Source organism: Procambarus clarkii, chromosome 13 (genome assembly GCF_040958095.1).
Source record: "Procambarus clarkii isolate CNS0578487 chromosome 13, FALCON_Pclarkii_2.0, whole genome shotgun sequence".
NCBI classification, from domain to species: Eukaryota; Metazoa; Arthropoda; class Malacostraca; order Decapoda; family Cambaridae; genus Procambarus; species Procambarus clarkii.
This window is the reverse complement of record NC_091162.1, coordinates 12,276,070-12,295,182: the sequence shown is the minus strand read 5'-3', so window position 1 is coordinate 12,295,182 and position 19,113 is coordinate 12,276,070. Positions and strand designations below refer to the sequence as shown.

The 19,113-nt window shown below is 40.6% G+C and overlaps 2 protein-coding genes across 3 annotated transcripts; both read right to left on the bottom strand.

The window, feature by feature from the left end:
* Positions 1–638: 638 nt before the first annotated feature.
* On the bottom strand, positions 639–18,090 carry SmD2 (small ribonucleoprotein particle protein SmD2). Of its 2 annotated transcripts, XM_045740659.2 has the most exons (6): positions 18,074–18,090; positions 8,852–8,988; positions 8,003–8,151; positions 3,430–3,547; positions 2,063–2,220; positions 639–953 (listed from the first exon to the last, which is right to left on the bottom strand). In XM_045740659.2, the coding sequence occupies exons 3-6, from the start codon at positions 8,005–8,007 to the stop codon at positions 872–874; spliced, it is 363 nt and encodes a 120-aa protein (XP_045596615.1). In that variant the 5' UTR covers positions 8,008–8,151; positions 8,852–8,988; positions 18,074–18,090; the 3' UTR covers positions 639–871. The 2 variants fall into 2 exon arrangements, with proteins under 2 accessions (XP_045596615.1, XP_045596614.1); XM_045740658.1 differs by lacking the exons at positions 8,003–8,151; positions 8,852–8,988; positions 18,074–18,090 and adding an exon at positions 4,044–4,075.
* On the bottom strand, positions 4,634–7,996 carry LOC123757193 (deoxynucleoside kinase). Its single transcript, XM_045740657.2, has one exon. It carries the CDS (start codon positions 7,481–7,483, stop codon positions 6,692–6,694), a length of 792 nt encoding a protein of 263 aa, XP_045596613.1. The 5' UTR covers positions 7,484–7,996; the 3' UTR covers positions 4,634–6,691.
* Positions 18,091–19,113: the final 1,023 nt, after the last annotated feature.

The window sequence follows — 19,113 nt, the reverse complement described above, 5'->3', positions numbered from 1 at the left end:
TATTTTAGCGTCGTTTTTATCTACATTTGTTAACTCCTTCAGTTTTCTGTTTACTTTTTTTTTCATTGTGAGGTCTGGGGATTTGACTATGTTGTTATTCACCCAGATGTCTTAGGTTTTGTGTAGACACGCCTCAATAGCCATGTGTAATCAAAGTCACAGGCAGTCTGACAGGTAAGGTGTTTAAGATTAGGAAGAGTAATCAGAATATGCAGGAGATAAATGTAGCAGATAGTATACCATTTATTCACAAAGATATGGGTAGCGATGCATTGAACTACTTTATGTCTGTACAGCTTTTCACCTAAATGTTCACGCACATGTCCTTGTTATCTTGGCACACCAAAAGGCAACTAATCATTTACAATAATTTCCTAATGTATCATTTTTTCTGTAAAATTAATCACCCTGGGCTATAGCACTTGCATTTTTTCTTACTTGTTTTTCCAAACATCTTTAAAGTTCACTTTAAATAAAGTATTGTACAGTAGTTTTATAAAATCTAGGCAAACTTTCTACATAATTACTCATCTGTAAATGACACACTGAAGTTCACTATCTCTGGAGAGAAGCATATTAACTACTATACCATTCTAGTTAGAAAATCTTAGATTCAAAAGGTAGAAAATGCAAAAACATTAATTTCTGATATTTATTACAAAACTTACTGTTAATAACTGATACAAGTAGCAAACTTTTTTGCTCAATGCTATTTTATTAATGACTGCATGAAAGAAAGATAAGAACAAATATTTTCCCATTATATAAGGACAAAAGGTGATTCTTACAAAATCCTACACACAGATGACTGAAAATATTCAGCATTGATTAAAAAAGTTTTCATCATACATGTAAACACCCGGGTTGTACATTATGCACTCTGCTGACTACCAAGAGGATTCTTCACGACAATTATCACAGAGTCTCCTCGCAGAAACATCTTCTGGATATACCTACAGTAAACAAAAATAAATATATGAATATAAATGTACAAAGGACATCAAGGGAGAGGTGGAAAATGCAACAAGTTTTCATCACACAAAAATTTATATTGCATATTCCATATTGTAAATGCAAATTCAAATATTGTATGGGTAAAATTGGCCTGAAATGTCAAATATGTAATAAAAGTGAGGACCTTATTGTACTGTATTATTAGGCAATAAATTCTTCATAAGTCACTACAAATATTGGATAGCAGAGGGAAAGAAATTTCAAGTTGCTTTTAAATATATCATCTGGGGCAGGGCACAATCAAAAGCTGTTACAGTATACGATCATACACAGGTATTTCAGGTCACTAATATGGCATACTGTCAAATATTTCATTAAAACACAGGCAGGAAAAAGGAGGAGGAAGGGAGGATAGACAAAGAAGTGTATATAATATACACATACATATATACTGTACTGTATAGTACAGGGGTACCACCACTGGTGCAATTGTGGGAACCTATATCCTTGTAGAAGGGAATATACAGTTTCCAAGGCATTTGGTGTCTGGGGCCAAGTCCTACTAGTTTTTTGAAGGATCTGGGTTTTAAGCTAATCGAAACTAGAAACCCTAAAGCTGCCAGTTTCCTTTTCCCAGCACCTCAGCATGGCAGTAGAGGGGAATGAACACTGCATGCAGGGTTCCTGCCCTCCATCTGAGGAGCTGGAGGAAATCGACAGCCTGTAACAAATAAATCTGTGCCTTGTAGTTAATCAAGTTTGCATCTCACTGTGATATAAAGTAATACTGTATATTTATGTTATTGAATATGACAAAGGGTTAGAGCAGTAATACTAGCACAAATCTTCTATACTGTATTTCTTATGTTCTCTCTCATTTGGACAGAAGTTGAAAAATTAATGCTCTAAAGTTCATTTTCATAATTTGTCCTGATGTTAAGAGCTGCATTTGTTGAGCCAATCAACATTTCAAAAGCAGAGGTGAAGAGAAAGAAAGCAAGAGGGGACAGAGAGAGAGAGAGAAAAAGAAAGAGGGAGTTTGGAGGGAACTGCTACCAAATACAATATAACTAAATATGAATGCTACACTGCTTGAACGAAAGCTTACCTTTCACGGTTAACAGGCTTTGCCTTCTTCTGACCCTTGGCTGTCTTGGGCTGTTCCATCCAGATCTCTGTCACTTGCTCTAACACCATATTGAAGTGCCGGTCAAATGCCTTCACTCTTCCCAATAACTTTTTATTGTTCCGACAATTTATAAGAACCTGCAACAATAGATCTTGTTAACACTTTGGCAGTCTGGACTCTCCAAGTGTTCCAGACCATAAATGTTCTAGGTTCCCCGTGTCACTCAGCTATGCACAACTTTTTTACAATCATTTTATGTTTTCACATTTTTACAATCATTGTTTTCTAATTTTTACAATCATTCTATTTTTGTTTTGTTTTGTTTTCCCTTCATGTGTTAAATTTACTATCACATCAATAGATCTAGATAATGTAATTTGGGATCCAAACTTCACTGCCTATGCAATATCTAGCACAGTTTTCTATGATTGCTCTGAGGACTGCATTTGCCTTTATGGGTGCCAATTTATGAACTTAGAACTTTGATTTTTGGCCATGTATGCTGGTAAAACTGAAAACTACTTTAAATTGTTTGAATGGGAGCTTTTTTTGAGGGGGAGGGGCCAAGTATATGATTTTTTGTCTAGCATTCATAGTTGCTATGGTATTGAATGTCATAGCTGTAGCGAAGAATTAAAAAAATGACTGGAGACAAATGCCTAACATATGAGGAGTGTGACCTAAGAAGAATGTCTTAACATATCCTAACTTTAACTTGGATTTGGATAATCCCAATTTATTCTAGGTACAATACCATATCAATTAGAAGATATATTATATAGCCCATAATCTTGCATCTTCATTAGAAGATGCAAGACTATGGGCTTTTCTTAACTTAAGGATACAAAGGATGATAGCCAACCTCCACCTTGTTGGGAAAACTCCCTCCTATTTTGGGATTAGCTTGCTCAATGTCAATAATACCTATACAAGTACTGTACTTTTTTCCTCAAACCTGATTAATTTAAATATCAACTCAATACAATAAAGCATTCAAGAAACTTGACAAACCTGTTGGAAATCATAAATTCTCTAACTACAAAGACCTTTGTCATTAGTACACCATTGTAAATGATGAATCTCTACAAACATCATAACTGAAAACAATACAGGGTACTTTACTTTGACTCCCTCCACTACAAAATTTAGGACCATTGAATTTATTTTGGGATAAAATATAAAGCAGAGATTGGATGAAAACAAAACTTTCATGGGCTCCGTAGCAGCAGTTAGAAAAGGTGATCGTAAAACAAAAAGAATCCACCTGCTGGCCTGATTCAGTGTCATGGGGAGCAAAAATATACAAGACTGAAAAAAATAAAAATAAATTCTAGTACACTTCTTACCTGTGTATTATTTTGAACAGATTCATTTAAGATGCGCAGTGGCCCTGTGGCAAACTCCTCTTTCTCAAGAGCTGCCAGCTCTTCTGGGTTGAGATCACTGCGACGCTTTTGTGTAGTACTGAAAAGCAACAATATGTATGTCAATATTCTTAGGGTAAAGGTAGCCTAGAGCAAGGATGTCAAACATGCAGCCTGTAACCCTTATACATATGGCCTACTCACTCCTTGAAAATCCTACCACCAATAGTTAAAAAGTATTGCTCATCAATAAAAAGTATTGCTAATTACAGTACTGATTTTGTCTAATTTCTCTTTTTAAATGTACATGCTTGTAGGTTCAGTAGTGCAGGATGTTCATGAATGTCAGTTCAGTAGAATAAATGTGACAACTCTAAACTGTGGCAGAATTTTGCTTGAAAATGTCACTGTTACTAGTCATTTCCAATTGTTCGAGGCAGATGGACATTACCACAAGCTGTGATCAGTGATTTTTATTTTTAACCTTGAACCCATAATTGTGTTAGCAAAGAAACAATTATTAAAGGGTGTCAGGGTGTACAGAAAAACAAATCTAGTTATTCAATACAAATGCCATTGTGAATGAACTAACACACCATGTAAACATCCAGTGTCAACATTGGAGTCCTCTGGTTCGAGGAACATGCGAGGTCGGGCATCAATAGATCCGGCTGGGCAGCCGCCCAACAACTAGTACTGCTCATAGAACTGCTAACAATGGGTGATATTTAGTTTGTATCCACTGTCAGTACATTTTTTCATCCAAATTAATCATACTTTAATATAAGAATTTTTTTAAAATCTGGCCCCAAAATGCCTTTAAAGTATTTACTTTCACACTTTAGGAAATAACACTAGTTAAAAATAAAATATAAGCATAATGGCAAGAGCATTGTTTGCAATCAAAATTACCTTGATTATTCACTGGCAATGGGCATGTGTAGAAATTTTGGAGCAGATAAACTAGTTAAGTTAGTTCAAGGTCCCTTCCCCATCTCCACAGTATTTGTTTTTTGTTTTCCTACAATATCAGAAGGAAGCTACATATTAGACTAAATACCTTCCTGGCCAAGTTTGCTTCGTTCTATTCTTGCAGATCAGTCTTGGGCTAGGCAAATTAGGGAAGTGTTATCACCTGATATCTAATTGAGGAGATCCATTTTAAGATGTCAAATTAAACAACAAATACTATATAAATTTATTTAAAAAAATATAAGACCACTTTATTTAGAATGTTTTTTGCACAATTGAGGTGACAACTTTGATGACAGCCACTATGAGGGTTAAAGCATAATACTGATGATACAGTAACAGTATCTTAATTATAATTTATCTTTTTTTTGGTGATGGATTATTATCCCTTAGTACTGGATATGCCATATGACATTCACTCAAGGTAAATGCAGATATGCCATATGAATTCACTTAAGATAAATGCAGTATCAGGCTTTCACTATAAAATTTGAGAATTAGGTTCTGCCTATAAATTTCTCTACTTATCGAGATTTCACATTTCTCTGGCTAATATTACCTACTAAAATGATAAACCTTGATATACAGTATATTCATTAATTAGAAGAATATAGGAGTATGTGCCACCAGTACCCACAAAATATTAAAAATAAAATGACTTTAAATTGTAAGAATTGCACATACCAAGGGTCAAATCAAAAGTTTGTCAAAAGCAAACATGGCCAACTATAATTTAGCTAATGAATAATGCTCTTAAGGAGCTTTATGGAATTATTGATCTGAACAATGAGCACTAACTAAAATAACACATGTTATTGGAAACAATCCTATGGAGCACTATACTATATTTGGATAGGCTATGGTTTAAGCAAGTAATTATCTAAAGAAGGTGCCAAGCAAAGGAGACCATGTAGCACCATCAAAAAGTTAAATAAAACTAATAAAGCAAGTAATAATTTTGTGCATCATTTAACTAGTACAGAACCCTGTGGGATTGAATCCAATGTACTGGATCTACAATTGCTAAGAAGCAATGCATTTCTGCTTTGAGACGACTTGGTCACCAATAATGCATGGAACACCCATCACTTGTATTCAGATAGAACTAATTATACTGTATCTGGAATGTAAACAAGTTAACCTGGTAATAACTATAATCATACAAATTATAATTTATAAGTATATATACTCCATAAGCTTTAAAAACCATGTTCTTGAGAGCTATACCATAGTAAACCAATGATATCTATATATGTAATTTGGTTCCCTACTTATGGTTTCCCCAGTCAATTATAGCCTATTTGAACACAAGTTCCTAAGACTGACAACTCTCAGCCTTTGAAAGGAAGGCTTAGATGCCACATTGGTGGTTCTTGATCCACAATGTATGGAAGCAATGGAATCCAACACTGCTTTATGGTGTTACAGGCAATGAGTATATCTGATGGATTTGTATGAATGAAGTCTTAGGAGCTTTTAAGAATTATCAAGTGTAGACACATGACATTTTGGATCATGGAAGATGAGGCTGACAGATAGATTACTCAAATCATCACTGCACAATACTTTGGTTGATTCAGATAATTGTTTACCATTGCTTCTATATTATCAGGAGAGAGAACACATAGCATGGATGTGATACAAATTCTAAACATGCATGAAGTCCAGAACTGAATATAGTTTTCCAATGGTGAATACTAATAGTTTAAGCTAGGCAGTGCTTTTTTCCAACTTACACCTAATTACTTACTTTTTTTTTTTAATTAGTCACCAAACGCATCTTGAAAAGTCACAGCTTTTCATTCAGTTTAAGGACTACTGCGGCAGCATGTAACCAGCTTTTTAAATAAATTCTTAAGCGGATAACACAAAATCCATCACAAATATCATGGAATTCAAACAAACTAAATTATCTGTAAAACCTTTATCTGAACAATGATTTTTCAGCTTGGTAAGTACCAAATTAAACAACTCATTTTTCATATTTGGGGAGGGACAACAGGCTTAGTGGACAAGTCATGCTCCTCATTCAGTCCTGAGGTGTCGGGATGTCAGGTAGGCGACTGTACTTATATCACTTGTGTACTACACTTACTATCAAATGTAGTGAAAGGCTCCAACATGCACTCAATAGGTATACATATCAGTGTTGAAATTCAGGACCAAGGCCAAGCACCAGACCCTGACAGTTACTCAGCGCAAAGAATAATTAAACATTATGTACATCATTATTGTTGAAAAAAAAAAAAAGTATCTTGTATGAGATACTAAGTTACACAAGGGAGGCAAGGAAAGATTTGTTGTTCAGTATTGCATGAGTGAATAGTTTATATTTCCTATACATGCTTGGTAAATCATCATTAGCATCAAGGACAAAAACTGGAGCCGGAAGTGGGAATCTTTCTTCGCACATCCATTCTTCATATCGTTTGTGTAGATCTTCAAAATACTTCAACGGTACTTCCTGTTCCTCCACCCTGGCACGACTTTTTGCCCTGGCATAAACAAGTCGAGGGTCAGTTCTGAGATAAACGACGAGATCAACACGACAGTCAAAATATTCCGTTAGCCACTTGTACCATTCACAGTACACATGGTACTCCGACTCGCTCATCTTCCCACTGAGGTACAAGTTCTCCACAAAACAAAAGCGAGCACTATGGATGGACCTTTCCAAGAGCTTAACTGGTGCTGCCGTCGACATGGCATGCGACTCTGCCATGGTCAACTGCACGTAGCTCTGGAATAGGTACGACCAGCGGGCAGGGTCTCTGTACACCAGCTCGAGGAGGTTGTTGCCTTTCACACTTCGCCATTTGTCTATCTGTTCGTCCAGAACCTCAACCTCGCGAAACTTTGACAAGTAATTGAGGAGAGTCGACTTTCCACTTCCAATGTTTCCTTCAATGCACACCGTAAATTTTGGTCTACCCTCATCCCTTGGTTTAATATCCTTCAGGGTACAATCATCTGGGCCACAGGGCTCATATTTTGCACCCTCAGGGGTCAGCTTATTTGGCAGTCTGAGGGACACACCACGGATCCTCGAGACAAACCGCCACATGTCTGTAAGTAGTATATCAGGGTCCACTATATTATGGACTGGTTCTACACACTGCAAGACATGTCTGACTCATGCACTGGTCCACCTGGTGCGCTGGTTCACGTACAGGTCCATTGGGTCCACCCGGGGTACTGGTCCACCCGTGATACTGGTCCACCCGTGGTTCTGGTTCATGCACTGGTCCACCCGGGGCGCTGGTCCAACAATTTCCAACAAGTTGCAACAAATCGATGGCGGCGCCGCGACTACCTTCCTGGACCCGTTACCAAAACCAGCAACAGACACAGACTCGCCCTCCCACCACACAACACCCGGTCCTCACACATGCTCCGACACAACCTTAGTTTACCGCCATTAAAACCAAATGTAAACATGGCCAGAGACGCCAGCAAAGAGATAACGCCCCTGTAACAAACAATGGATCTCTAATACAAAATATTCCTATCATCAGCCTCCTCATCTCCACCAGCGGCATCATTTGTGTATCAGACAGTAAAGTAAATGTTGCAGAATACTCACGACATTGTGATTGTGTAGATATTACGGGATGGTCAAGGCCCAGCTCAAAATTTGCAGCAAGATTTTTAGTTGTAAACGTTGTCGCTGGTGCTGCCACCTATGGCCTGACGCCTCGCGCGTCCCGATCCCTCCTCCGTCTTCATCCCTCTCTGTTTTTCACCATATTATAAGTATACACATTATTTTTATGTATTATGCTACGTAAAATATGGCATTTAAAATATTTTCATGCATTTTAATAGTTTACTGGGACAATTAGTTAATACTAAATGGTTTTAGTGTAGCCTAATCCAAATCCAGTGTTCATGGAAACACTAATCACAAAAACGCGATTTTCTTCTTTGTTTTAAACTTTTCGCGAGTTGTATTCAACATTTTAAAGTATTAATGATATAAATATTTTATAAAGTAGTGTACTGTATATCATTTTTTGTAATGCGAATTATGCACACGTGTGGCGTTCTTTTTAAACCCAAACTATTATTACTTTTAACATATTACTTTTATTTATTTATTTAAATATACAGGAAGGTACAATGAGTTGTGAAGGTTCACACATGTTGGTGATTAAGAAGTACATTCTAGCAAAGCCACTAACAAGTATAATAGTATTTCGGGCAGGATCCAAAGCAGGGTTGCCAGATCCAAATTGCTGAAAGTAGCGAGCTGACGGTCTTAAAGTAGCGATTTTGCAATAAGAGTAGCCCAATTTTTTGTTTACTGACAGATACAGGTTTCAAAGTACTATATTTTTAAATATAGAGTACACTACACGATGTTAATTGTTTTATTAATATTATTTCTGCACACACATTTTAAATAAATAAATAAATAAATAGGATAAATTACCAATATTTACTGTAGAAGTAGTATAATGGGAGTAGAGTCCTTCCACGTCTTCACAGTTGTAGATTATCAAGATCTTCTTCGATCAAAAACGCAATTATAAAACACTTGCGCTGGCGTGTGTTCGCTTCAGTTCTCGTCTGCCAAGATAACAAAATGTTCAATAGAAAATGAGAATAAGTCAAAATTAATAATAAGATGGCACATGAGTGTATTACATTATAATAATACAAAAGTATTTCTCAGATATGCGAGGCGATTTATCCTTGTACAATTGAATGAATTAAATAAGTTTGTCTGAACATCTTTCATATTGCAAAATCATATCAAAATATCTACACTAAAATCATTGTAGGTTGATGCCTGTGCGTATTAGTGGCTTTAGGCACAGTATGTACTAGCTTTGTCTATTAGTCCAACATTCTGCTTGTAACTTTTTGAATGTATGTACTTTTACCTGAATAAACATTATTATTATTATTATATAGATAATAAATGTGGGCTAACGTGCTTATCGCACTGCTTATAATGTTGTATATCTTATTATTATCTATCAGCGTGGACTTTGTCTCTTATAACAGAACGAATAGACTCAAGATGGTGCAAACAATACAACTGCAATAATCCATTGCATTATTTGCAACTAGATCGTAGTTGCACCCTTCATTTATATATTGCCGCCAGAGGTGGATTAGTTCATTAAGCATCCCCCTATCCACCACCGAGTGTTAGTTTATTGTGCACCCCGAAGCCCGACCAGTTGTGTAACCGGACTCTGACCAATTGTCTAACTGCAAGCCTAACATGAACGAACCGAACAAAAAACATCTGAAGCACAACCATGCACGAACCGAAGCCCGACTATGCACAACCGGAAGCTAAGTGACACCCCCGGAGCCCGACCAGTTATGTAACCGGAGCCCGACCAGTTATTTAACCGGAGCCCGACCAGTTGTGTAACGGAAGCCCAATCAGTCGTGTAATCGGACCCCGACCAGTTGTGTAACCGCAAGCCTAGCAAGTATACATCTCATCTAACCCCCACCAAGCTAAACAGACAGTCCCAGAGCCCAACCAAACTCCATTCCCAGCTCTACCAAACAAACCCTTCTTTAGCTCTACCTAACAACTGCCCCCACCCCCCCTTTGCCCTTAACAACTAACTTTGGAGCCAAAGCAAACAAACAATTGAGCCCTATACAAAAAATAAACCTGGAACTCTTGCAAAAATACAACAATGAAACCCTTGAAAATACACATGCACTCAACCATAACAAAGAAACAACCATGATGATCTAGCAAAGAAACAACCATGATGATCTAGCAAAGAAACAACCATGATGATCTAGCAAAGAAACAACCATGATGATCTAGCAAAAGAAACAACCATGATGATCTAGCAAAGAAACAACCATGATGATCTAGCAACGAAACAACCATGATGATCTAGCAAAGAAACATGAGGCAAAGACACACAACCCCTGGAGCACAACCATGCACGAACCGAAGCCCGACTATGCACGACCGGAAGCTAAGTGACACCCCCGGAGCCCGACCAGTTAAGCAACCGGAGCCCGACCAGTTATGTAACCGGAGCCCGACCAGTTATTTAACCGGAGCCCGACCAGTTGTGTCACGGAAGCCCGATCAGTCGTGTAACCGGACCACGACCAGTTGTGTAATCGCAAGCCTAGCAAGTATACATCTCATCTAACCCCCACCAAGCTAAACATACAGCCCCAGAGCCCAACCAAACTCCATTCCCAGCTCTATCAAACAACCCCTTCTTTAGCTTTTCCTAACAACTCCCCCCCCCCCACCTTTGCCTTTAACAACTAACTTTGGAGCCAAAGCAAACAAACAATTGAGCCCTATACAAAAAAGAAACCTGGAACTCTTGCAAAAATACAGTGAAACCCTTGAAAATACACATGCACTCAGCCATAACAAAGAATCAACCATGATGATCTAGCAAAGAAACAACCATTATGATCTAGCAAAGAAACAACCATGATGATCTAGCAAAGAAACAACCATGATGATCTAGCAAAGAAACAACCATGATGATCTAGCAAAGAAACATGAGGCAAAGACACACAACCCCTGGAGCACAACCATGCACGAACCGAAGCCCGACTATGCACGACCGGAAGCTAAGTGACACCCCCGGAGCCCGACCAGTTAAGCAACCGGAGCCCGACCAGTTATGTAACCGGAGCCCGACCAGTTATTTAACCGGAGCCCGACCAGTTGTGTCACGGAAGCCCGATCAGTCGTGTAACCGGACCCCGACCAGTTGTGTAACCGCAAGCCTAGCAAGTATACATCTCATCTAACCCCCACCAAGCTAAACAGACAGTCCCAGAGCCCAACCAAACTCCATTCCCAGCTCTACCAAACAAACCCTTCTTTAGCTCTACCTAACAACTGCCCCCACCCCCCCTTTGCCCTTAACAACTAACTTTGGAGCCAAAGCAAACAAACAATTGAGCCCTATACAAAAAAGAAACCTGGAACTCTTGCAAAAATACAACAATGAAACCCTTGAAAATACACATGCACTCAACCATAACAAAGAAACAACCATGATGATCTAGCAAAGAAACAACCATGATGATCTAGCAAAGAAACAACCATGATGATCTAGCAAAGAAACAACCATGATGATCTAGCAAAGAAACAACCATGATGATCTAGCAAAAGAAACAACCATGATGATCTAGCAAAGAAACAACCATGGTGATCTAGCAAAGAAACAACCATGATGATCTAGCAAAGAAACATGAGGCAAAGACACACATCCCCTGGAGCACAACCATGCACGAACCGAAGCCCGACTATGCACGACCGGAAGCTAAGTGACACCCCCGGAGCCCGACCAGTTAAGCAACCGGAGCCCGACCAGTTATGTAACCGGAGCCCGACCAGTTATTTAACCGGAGCCCGACCAGTTGTGTCACGGAAGCCCGATCAGTCGTGTAACCGGACCACGACCAGTTGTGTAACCGCAAGCCTAGCAAGTATACATCTCATCTAACCCCCACCAAGCTAAACATACAGCCCCAAAGCCCAACCAAACTCCATTCCCAGCTCTATCAAACAAACCCTTCTTTAGCTTTTCCTAACAACTCCCCCCCCCCCCCACCTTTGCCTTTAACAACTAACTTTGGAGCCAAAGCAAACAAACAATTGAGCCCTATACAAAAAAGAAACCTGGAACTCTTGCAAAAATACAGTGAAACCCTTGAAAATACACATGCACTCAGCCATAACAAAGAATCAACCATGATGATCTAGCAAAGAAACAACCATTATGATCTAGCAAAGAAACAACCATGATGATCTAGCAAAGAAACAACCATGATGATCTAGCAAAGAAACATGAGGCAAAGACACACAACCCCTGGAGCACAACCATGCACGAACCGAAGCCCGACTATGCACGACCGGAAGCTAAGTGACACCCCCGGAGCCCGACCAGTTAAGCAACCGGAGCCCGACCAGTTATGTAACCGGAGCCCGACCAGTTATTTAACCGGAGCCCGACCAGTTGTGTCACGGAAGCCCGATCAGTCGTGTAACCGGACCACGACCAGTTGTGTAATCGCAAGCCTAGCAAGTATACATCTCATCTAACCCCCACCAAGCTAAACATACAGCCCCAGAGCCCAACCAAACTCCATTCCCAGCTCTATCAAACAAACCCTTCTTTAGCTTTTCCTAACAACTCCCCCCCCCCACCTTTGCCTTTAACAACTAACTTTGGAGCCAAAGCAAACAAACAATTGAGCCCTATACAAAAAAGAAACCTGGAACTCTTGCAAAAATACAACAATGAAACCCTTGAAAATACACATGCACTCAACCATAACAAAGAATCAACCATGATGATCTAGCAAAGAAACAACCATTATGATCTAGCAAAGAAACAAACATGATGATCTAGCAAAGAAACAACCATGATGATCTAGCAAAGAAACCACCATGATGATCTAGCAAAGAAACAACCATGATGATCTAGCAAAAGAAACAACCATGATGATCTAGCAAAGAAACAACCATGATGATCTAGCAAAGAAACAACCATGATGATCTAGCAAAGAAACAACCATGATGATCTAGCAAAGAAACATGAGGCAAAGACACACAACCCCTGGAGCACAACCATGCACGAACCGAAGCCCGACTATGCACGACCGGAAGCTAAGTGACACCCCCGGAGCCCGACCAGTTAAGCAACCGGAGCCCGACCAGTTATGTAACCGGAGCCCGACCAGTTATTTAACCGGAGCCCGACCAGTTGTGTCACGGAAGCCCGATCAGTAGTGTAACCGGACCACGACCAGTTGTGTAATCGCAAGCCTAGCAAGTATACATCTCATCTAACCCCCACCAAGCTAAACATACAGCCCCAGAGCCCAACCAAACTCCATTCCCAGCTCTATCAAACAAACCCTTCTTTAGCTTTTCCTAACAACTCCCCCCCCCCCCCACCTTTGCCTTTAACAACTAACTTTGGAGCCAAAGCAAACAAACAATTGAGCCCTATACAAAAAAGAAACCTGGAACTCTTGCAAAAATACAACAATGAAACCCTTGAAAATACACATGCACTCAACCATAACAAAGAATCAACCATGATGATCTAGCAAAGAAACAACCATTATGATCTAGCAAAGAAACAACCATGATGATCTAGCAAAGAAACAACCATGATGATCTAGCAAAGAAACAACCATGATGATCTAGCAAAGAAACAACCATGATGATCTAGCAAAAGAAACAACCATGATGATCTAGCAAAGAAACAACCATGATGATCTAGCAAAGAAACAACCATGATGATCTAGCAAAGAAACAACCATGATGATCTAGCAAAGAAACATGAGGCAAAGACACACAACCCCTGGAGCACAACCATGCACGAACCGAAGCCCGACTATGCACGACCGGAAGCTAAGTGACACCCCCGGAGCCCGACCAGTTAAGCAACCGGAGCCCGACCAGTTATGTAACCGGAGCCCGACCAGTTATTTAACCGGAGCCCGACCAGTTGTGTCACGGAAGCCCGATCAGTCGTGTAACCGGACCACGACCAGTTGTGTAATCGCAAGCCTAGCAAGTATACATCTCATCTAACCCCCACCAAGCTAAACATACAGCCCCAGAGCCCAACCAAACTCCATTCCCAGCTCTATCAAACAAACCCTTCTTTAGCTTTTCCTAACAACTCCCCCCCCCCCACCTTTGCCTTTAACAACTAACTTTGGAGCCAAAGCAAACAAACAATTGAGCCCTATACAAAAAAGAAACCTGGAACTCTTGCAAAAATACAGTGAAACCCTTGAAAATACACATGCACTCAGCCATAACAAAGAATCAACCATGATCTAGCAAAGAAACAACCATTATGATCTAGCAAAGAAACAACCATGATGATCTAGCAAAGAAACAACCATGATGATCTAGCAAAGAAACAACCATGATGATCTAGCAAAGAAACAACCATGATGATCTAGCAAAGAAACATGAGGCAAAGACACACAACCCCTGGAGCACAACCATGCACGAACCGAAGCCCGACTATGCACGACCGGAAGCTAAGTGACACCCCCGGAGCCCGACCAGTTAAGCAACCGGAGCCCGACCAGTTATGTAACCGGAGCCCGACCAGTTATTTAACCGGAGCCCGACCAGTTGTGTCACGGAAGCCCGATCAGTCGTGTAACCGGACCACGACCAGTTGTGTAATCGCAAGCCTAGCAAGTATACATCTCATCTAACCCCCACCAAGCTAAACATACAGCCCCAGAGCCCAACCAAACTCCATTCCCAGCTCTATCAAACAAACCCTTCTTTAGCTTTTCCTAACAACTCCCCCCCCCCACCTTTGCCTTTAACAACTAACTTTGGAGCCAAAGCAAACAAACAATTGAGCCCTATACAAAAAAGAAACCTGGAACTCTTGCAAAAATACAACAATGAAACCCTTGAAAATACACATGCACTCAACCATAACAAAGAATCAACCATGATGATCTAGCAAAGAAACAACCATTATGATCTAGCAAAGAAACAACCATGATGATCTAGCAAAGAAACAACCATGATGATCTAGCAAAGAAACAACCATGATGATCTAGCAAAGAAACAACCATGATGATCTAGCAAAAGAAACAACCATGATGATCTAGCAAAAGAAACAACCATGATGATCTAGCAAAGAAACAACCATGATGATCTAGCAAAGAAACATGAGGCAAAGACACACAACCCCTGGAGCACAACCATGCACGAACCGAAGCCCGACTATGCACGACCGGAAGCTAAGTGACACCCCCGGAGCCCGACCAGTTAAGCAACCGGAGCCCGACCAGTTATGTAACCGGAGCCCGACCAGTTATTTAACCGGAGCCCGACCAGTTGTGTCACGGAAGCCCGATCAGTCGTGTAACCGGACCCCGACCAGTTGTGTAACCGCAAGCCTAGCAAGTATACATCTCATCTAACCCCCACCAAGCTAAACATACAGCCCCAGAGCCCAACCAAACTCCATTCCCAGCTCTATCAAACAAACCCTTCTTTAGCTTTTCCTAACAACTCCCCCCCCCCACCTTTGCCTTTAACAACTAACTTTGGAGCCAAAGCAAACAAACAATTGAGCCCTATACAAAAAAGAAACCTGGAACTCTTGCAAAAATACAGTGAAACCCTTGAAAATACACATGCACTCAGCCATAACAAAGAATCAACCATGATGATCTAGCAAAGAAACAACCATTATGATCTAGCAAAGAAACAACCATGATGATCTAGCAAAGAAACAACCATGATGATCTAGCAAAGAAACAACCATGATGATCTAGCAAAGAAACAACCATGATGATCTAGCAAAGAAACAACCATGATGATCTAGCAAAGAAACATGAGGCAAAGACACACAACCCCTGGAGCACAACCATGCACGAACCGAAGCCCGACTATGCACGACCGGAAGCTAAGTGACACCCCCGGAGCCCGACCAGTTAAGCAACCGGAGCCCGACCAGTTATGTAACCGGAGCCCGACCAGTTATTTAACCGGAGCCCGACCAGTTGTGTCACGGAAGCCCGATCAGTCGTGTAACCGGACCACGACCAGTTGTGTAATCGCAAGCCTAGCAAGTATACATCTCATCTAACCCCCACCAAGCTAAACATACAGCCCCAGAGCCCAACCAAACTCCATTCCCAGCTCTATCAAACAAACCCTTCTTTAGCTTTTCCTAACAACTCCCCCCCCCCACCTTTGCCTTTAACAACTAACTTTGGAGCCAAAGCAAACAAACAATTGAGCCCTATACAAAAAAGAAACCTGGAACTCTTGCAAAAATACAACAATGAAACCCTTGAAAATACACATGCACTCAACCATAACAAAGAATCAACCATGATGATCTAGCAAAGAAACAACCATTATGATCTAGCAAAGAAACAACCATGATGATCTAGCAAAGAAACAACCATGATGATCTAGCAAAGAAACAACCATGATGATCTAGCAAAGAAAACCATGATGATCTAGCAAAAGAAACAACCATGATGATCTAGCAAAAGAAACAACCATGATGATCTAGCAAAGAAACAACCATGATGATCTAGCAAAGAAACATGAGGCAAAGACACACAACCCCTGGAGCACAACCATGCACGAACCGAAGCCCGACTATGCACGACCGGAAGCTAAGTGACACCCCCGGAGCCCGACCAGTTAAGCAACCGGAGCCCGACCAGTTATGTAACCGGAGCCCGACCAGTTATTTAACCGGAGCCCGACCAGTTGTGTCACGGAAGCCCGATCAGTCGTGTAACCGGACCCCGACCAGTTGTGTAACCGCAAGCCTAGCAAGTATACATCTCATCTAACCCCCACCAAGCTAAACATACAGCCCCAGAGCCCAACCAAACTCCATTCCCAGCTCTACCAAACAAACCCTTCTTTAGCTCTACCTAACAACTGCCCCCACCCCCCCTTTTGCCCTTAACAACTAACTTTGGAGCCAAAGCAAACAAACACTTGAGCCCTATACAAAAAAGAAACCTGGAACTCTTGCAAAAATACAACAATGAAACCCTTGAAAATACACATGCACTCAGCCATAACAAAGAAACAACCATGATTGTCTAGCAAAGAAACAACCACGATGATCTAGCAAAGAAACAACCACGATGATCTAGCAAAGAAACAACCATGATGATCTAGCAAAGAAACAACCATGATGATCTAGCAAAGAAACATGTGGCAAAGACACACAACCCCTGGAACACAACCATGCACGAACCGAAGCTCGACTATGCACAACCCGAAACCGAAGTGACACCCCTGGAGTTATGTAACTGAAGCCCCACCAGTTGTGTAACCGGAGCCAAACCATTTGTGTTTGGCTTACTGTCCTCATCGAGGCCACTAGTGTTAGTGGCTCTCAGGTAAATTCAGTTCAGGCTGGAGGGGTGTCCCCGCTCCTTCCCGTTGGGAAGGAGGATTGTACACAAGACTGTCACTAAATTTAGTTTTTAAACTATTAACTTGATGAAATAATATTACCCTATACGCGAGAATAATTCTGAATGCGCAGTGCAATATAATTGTCGAATGCGGCTTTGGGTCGGGTGGCAGCCTAGGCGAGCCAGGCCTGAGGACAGGCAACTGTAAATGCTTCGCCCTCCACATACTTCAAGTGCAAATAATTGCCAACAGAACCTAAATTACCGAACCTACTATACGCCTAGTTAAACATAGAATATAAAATTAATTTATACACGATAAAAACTATTTTTAATACACAGTACATGAAAGTCGCTAATAAATGCGGTTTGGGAGGTGGCGGTCAACCGCGGCGTTAACGAGCCTAGCCTGACGACGGGGTGGTTTAACACTACGGAAGTGTATTCTACATAATATCCTACCCATATAATGTTGGCAAATCATGATCCTCAAAATCTTCCACAATATCCGAGAGAGGACAGACTATTTAGCATTAGTGGAATACAAACATTTGAATACTACACAACCCGGATGAAAAAGAAAAATACGAAAACAATGATCCTCGAGACATTACAAAAACTCAATGTTATAATAGCGAACAAATGTATAATGCATTAAGCATTGTAGGTGGAGGTAGACTATATTCATGCGTACCTTCCAACTGTTCTGATATATTGGCAAAAAAAAATTGATCAGCCTTACCTACATGGGAGCGACGCACCTCACGCCACCGCTGCTTCCAGACGACTGACGGGGTCGCAGTCGATGACCCGGTAGCGTCCAACCGACCCAGAGACCCCCTGTCTAAAATTATTTGAACGCCATATTGAAATTCCTAGCCTACAGCGCCAGGAGTATGTAAATTAATATTATATGCTAAAGTAATTTATAGATTTAAATATCATATATTGTCTAACAAACGAATTACTAAGTTAATATTTTAATTATGCCAGATACAATTAAGTCTCATCGCACACAAGAAGATTCGTCAGCGGATTTGTTTTTCTTTTTTTATTTATATATATAAAAAGAGTTTTTAAATTCTTGTAAAGCCACTAGCAAGCATAGCGTTTCAGGGAGGTCCTTAATTAAATTAATTCAAATTTTTAACCCCGGAATACGACCCGCCAAATCGTGTAACAACCTATTCTCTGCCGGGTGAGCAGTTAAGGATTGTCGCCTGGCCACCCTGTGTGTCTGTGTATGTATTAACACGATGTACTGAACGGGGTGAGAATAGCTTGAACTACCTCATCCCTTTGTGTGTATTTTACCTCAATAAACTTATTTCAATTTCAATTTCGCCCGGCCAATCCTTCCCGGCCAGCAGGTCAAAGCGCTGACGATGAGTCATTCGCGCGCTTTACCACTGCGCCACAGACTGCTCCGTGGCGTAGTGGAATTTTGAATTTTGAAACTTGACTAACCTAGCTCAACCCAACCTAACGTAACCCAAATCAAACCAATCTAATCCAACCGAGCCTAATGCAGCCTAACCTTAATAACATAACCTAATACAGCCTAGCATAACAATACATCCGGTTTTAAAACAGAAAATGAGTTTAGCCGAATCGTCTCGTGTCCGAAACGACTATATCCCGACCAGTGTGTACCCGCAGGCCTAGCAATGCTGCTCAGAGAGTATAATGCTGCTAACAAAGCCCTGCTTTCAATAAACAAACTTTTCAGGATTATTTAATTAGCTGAGATTTACCTGAATTTACCATAGTGGTAAATACTCA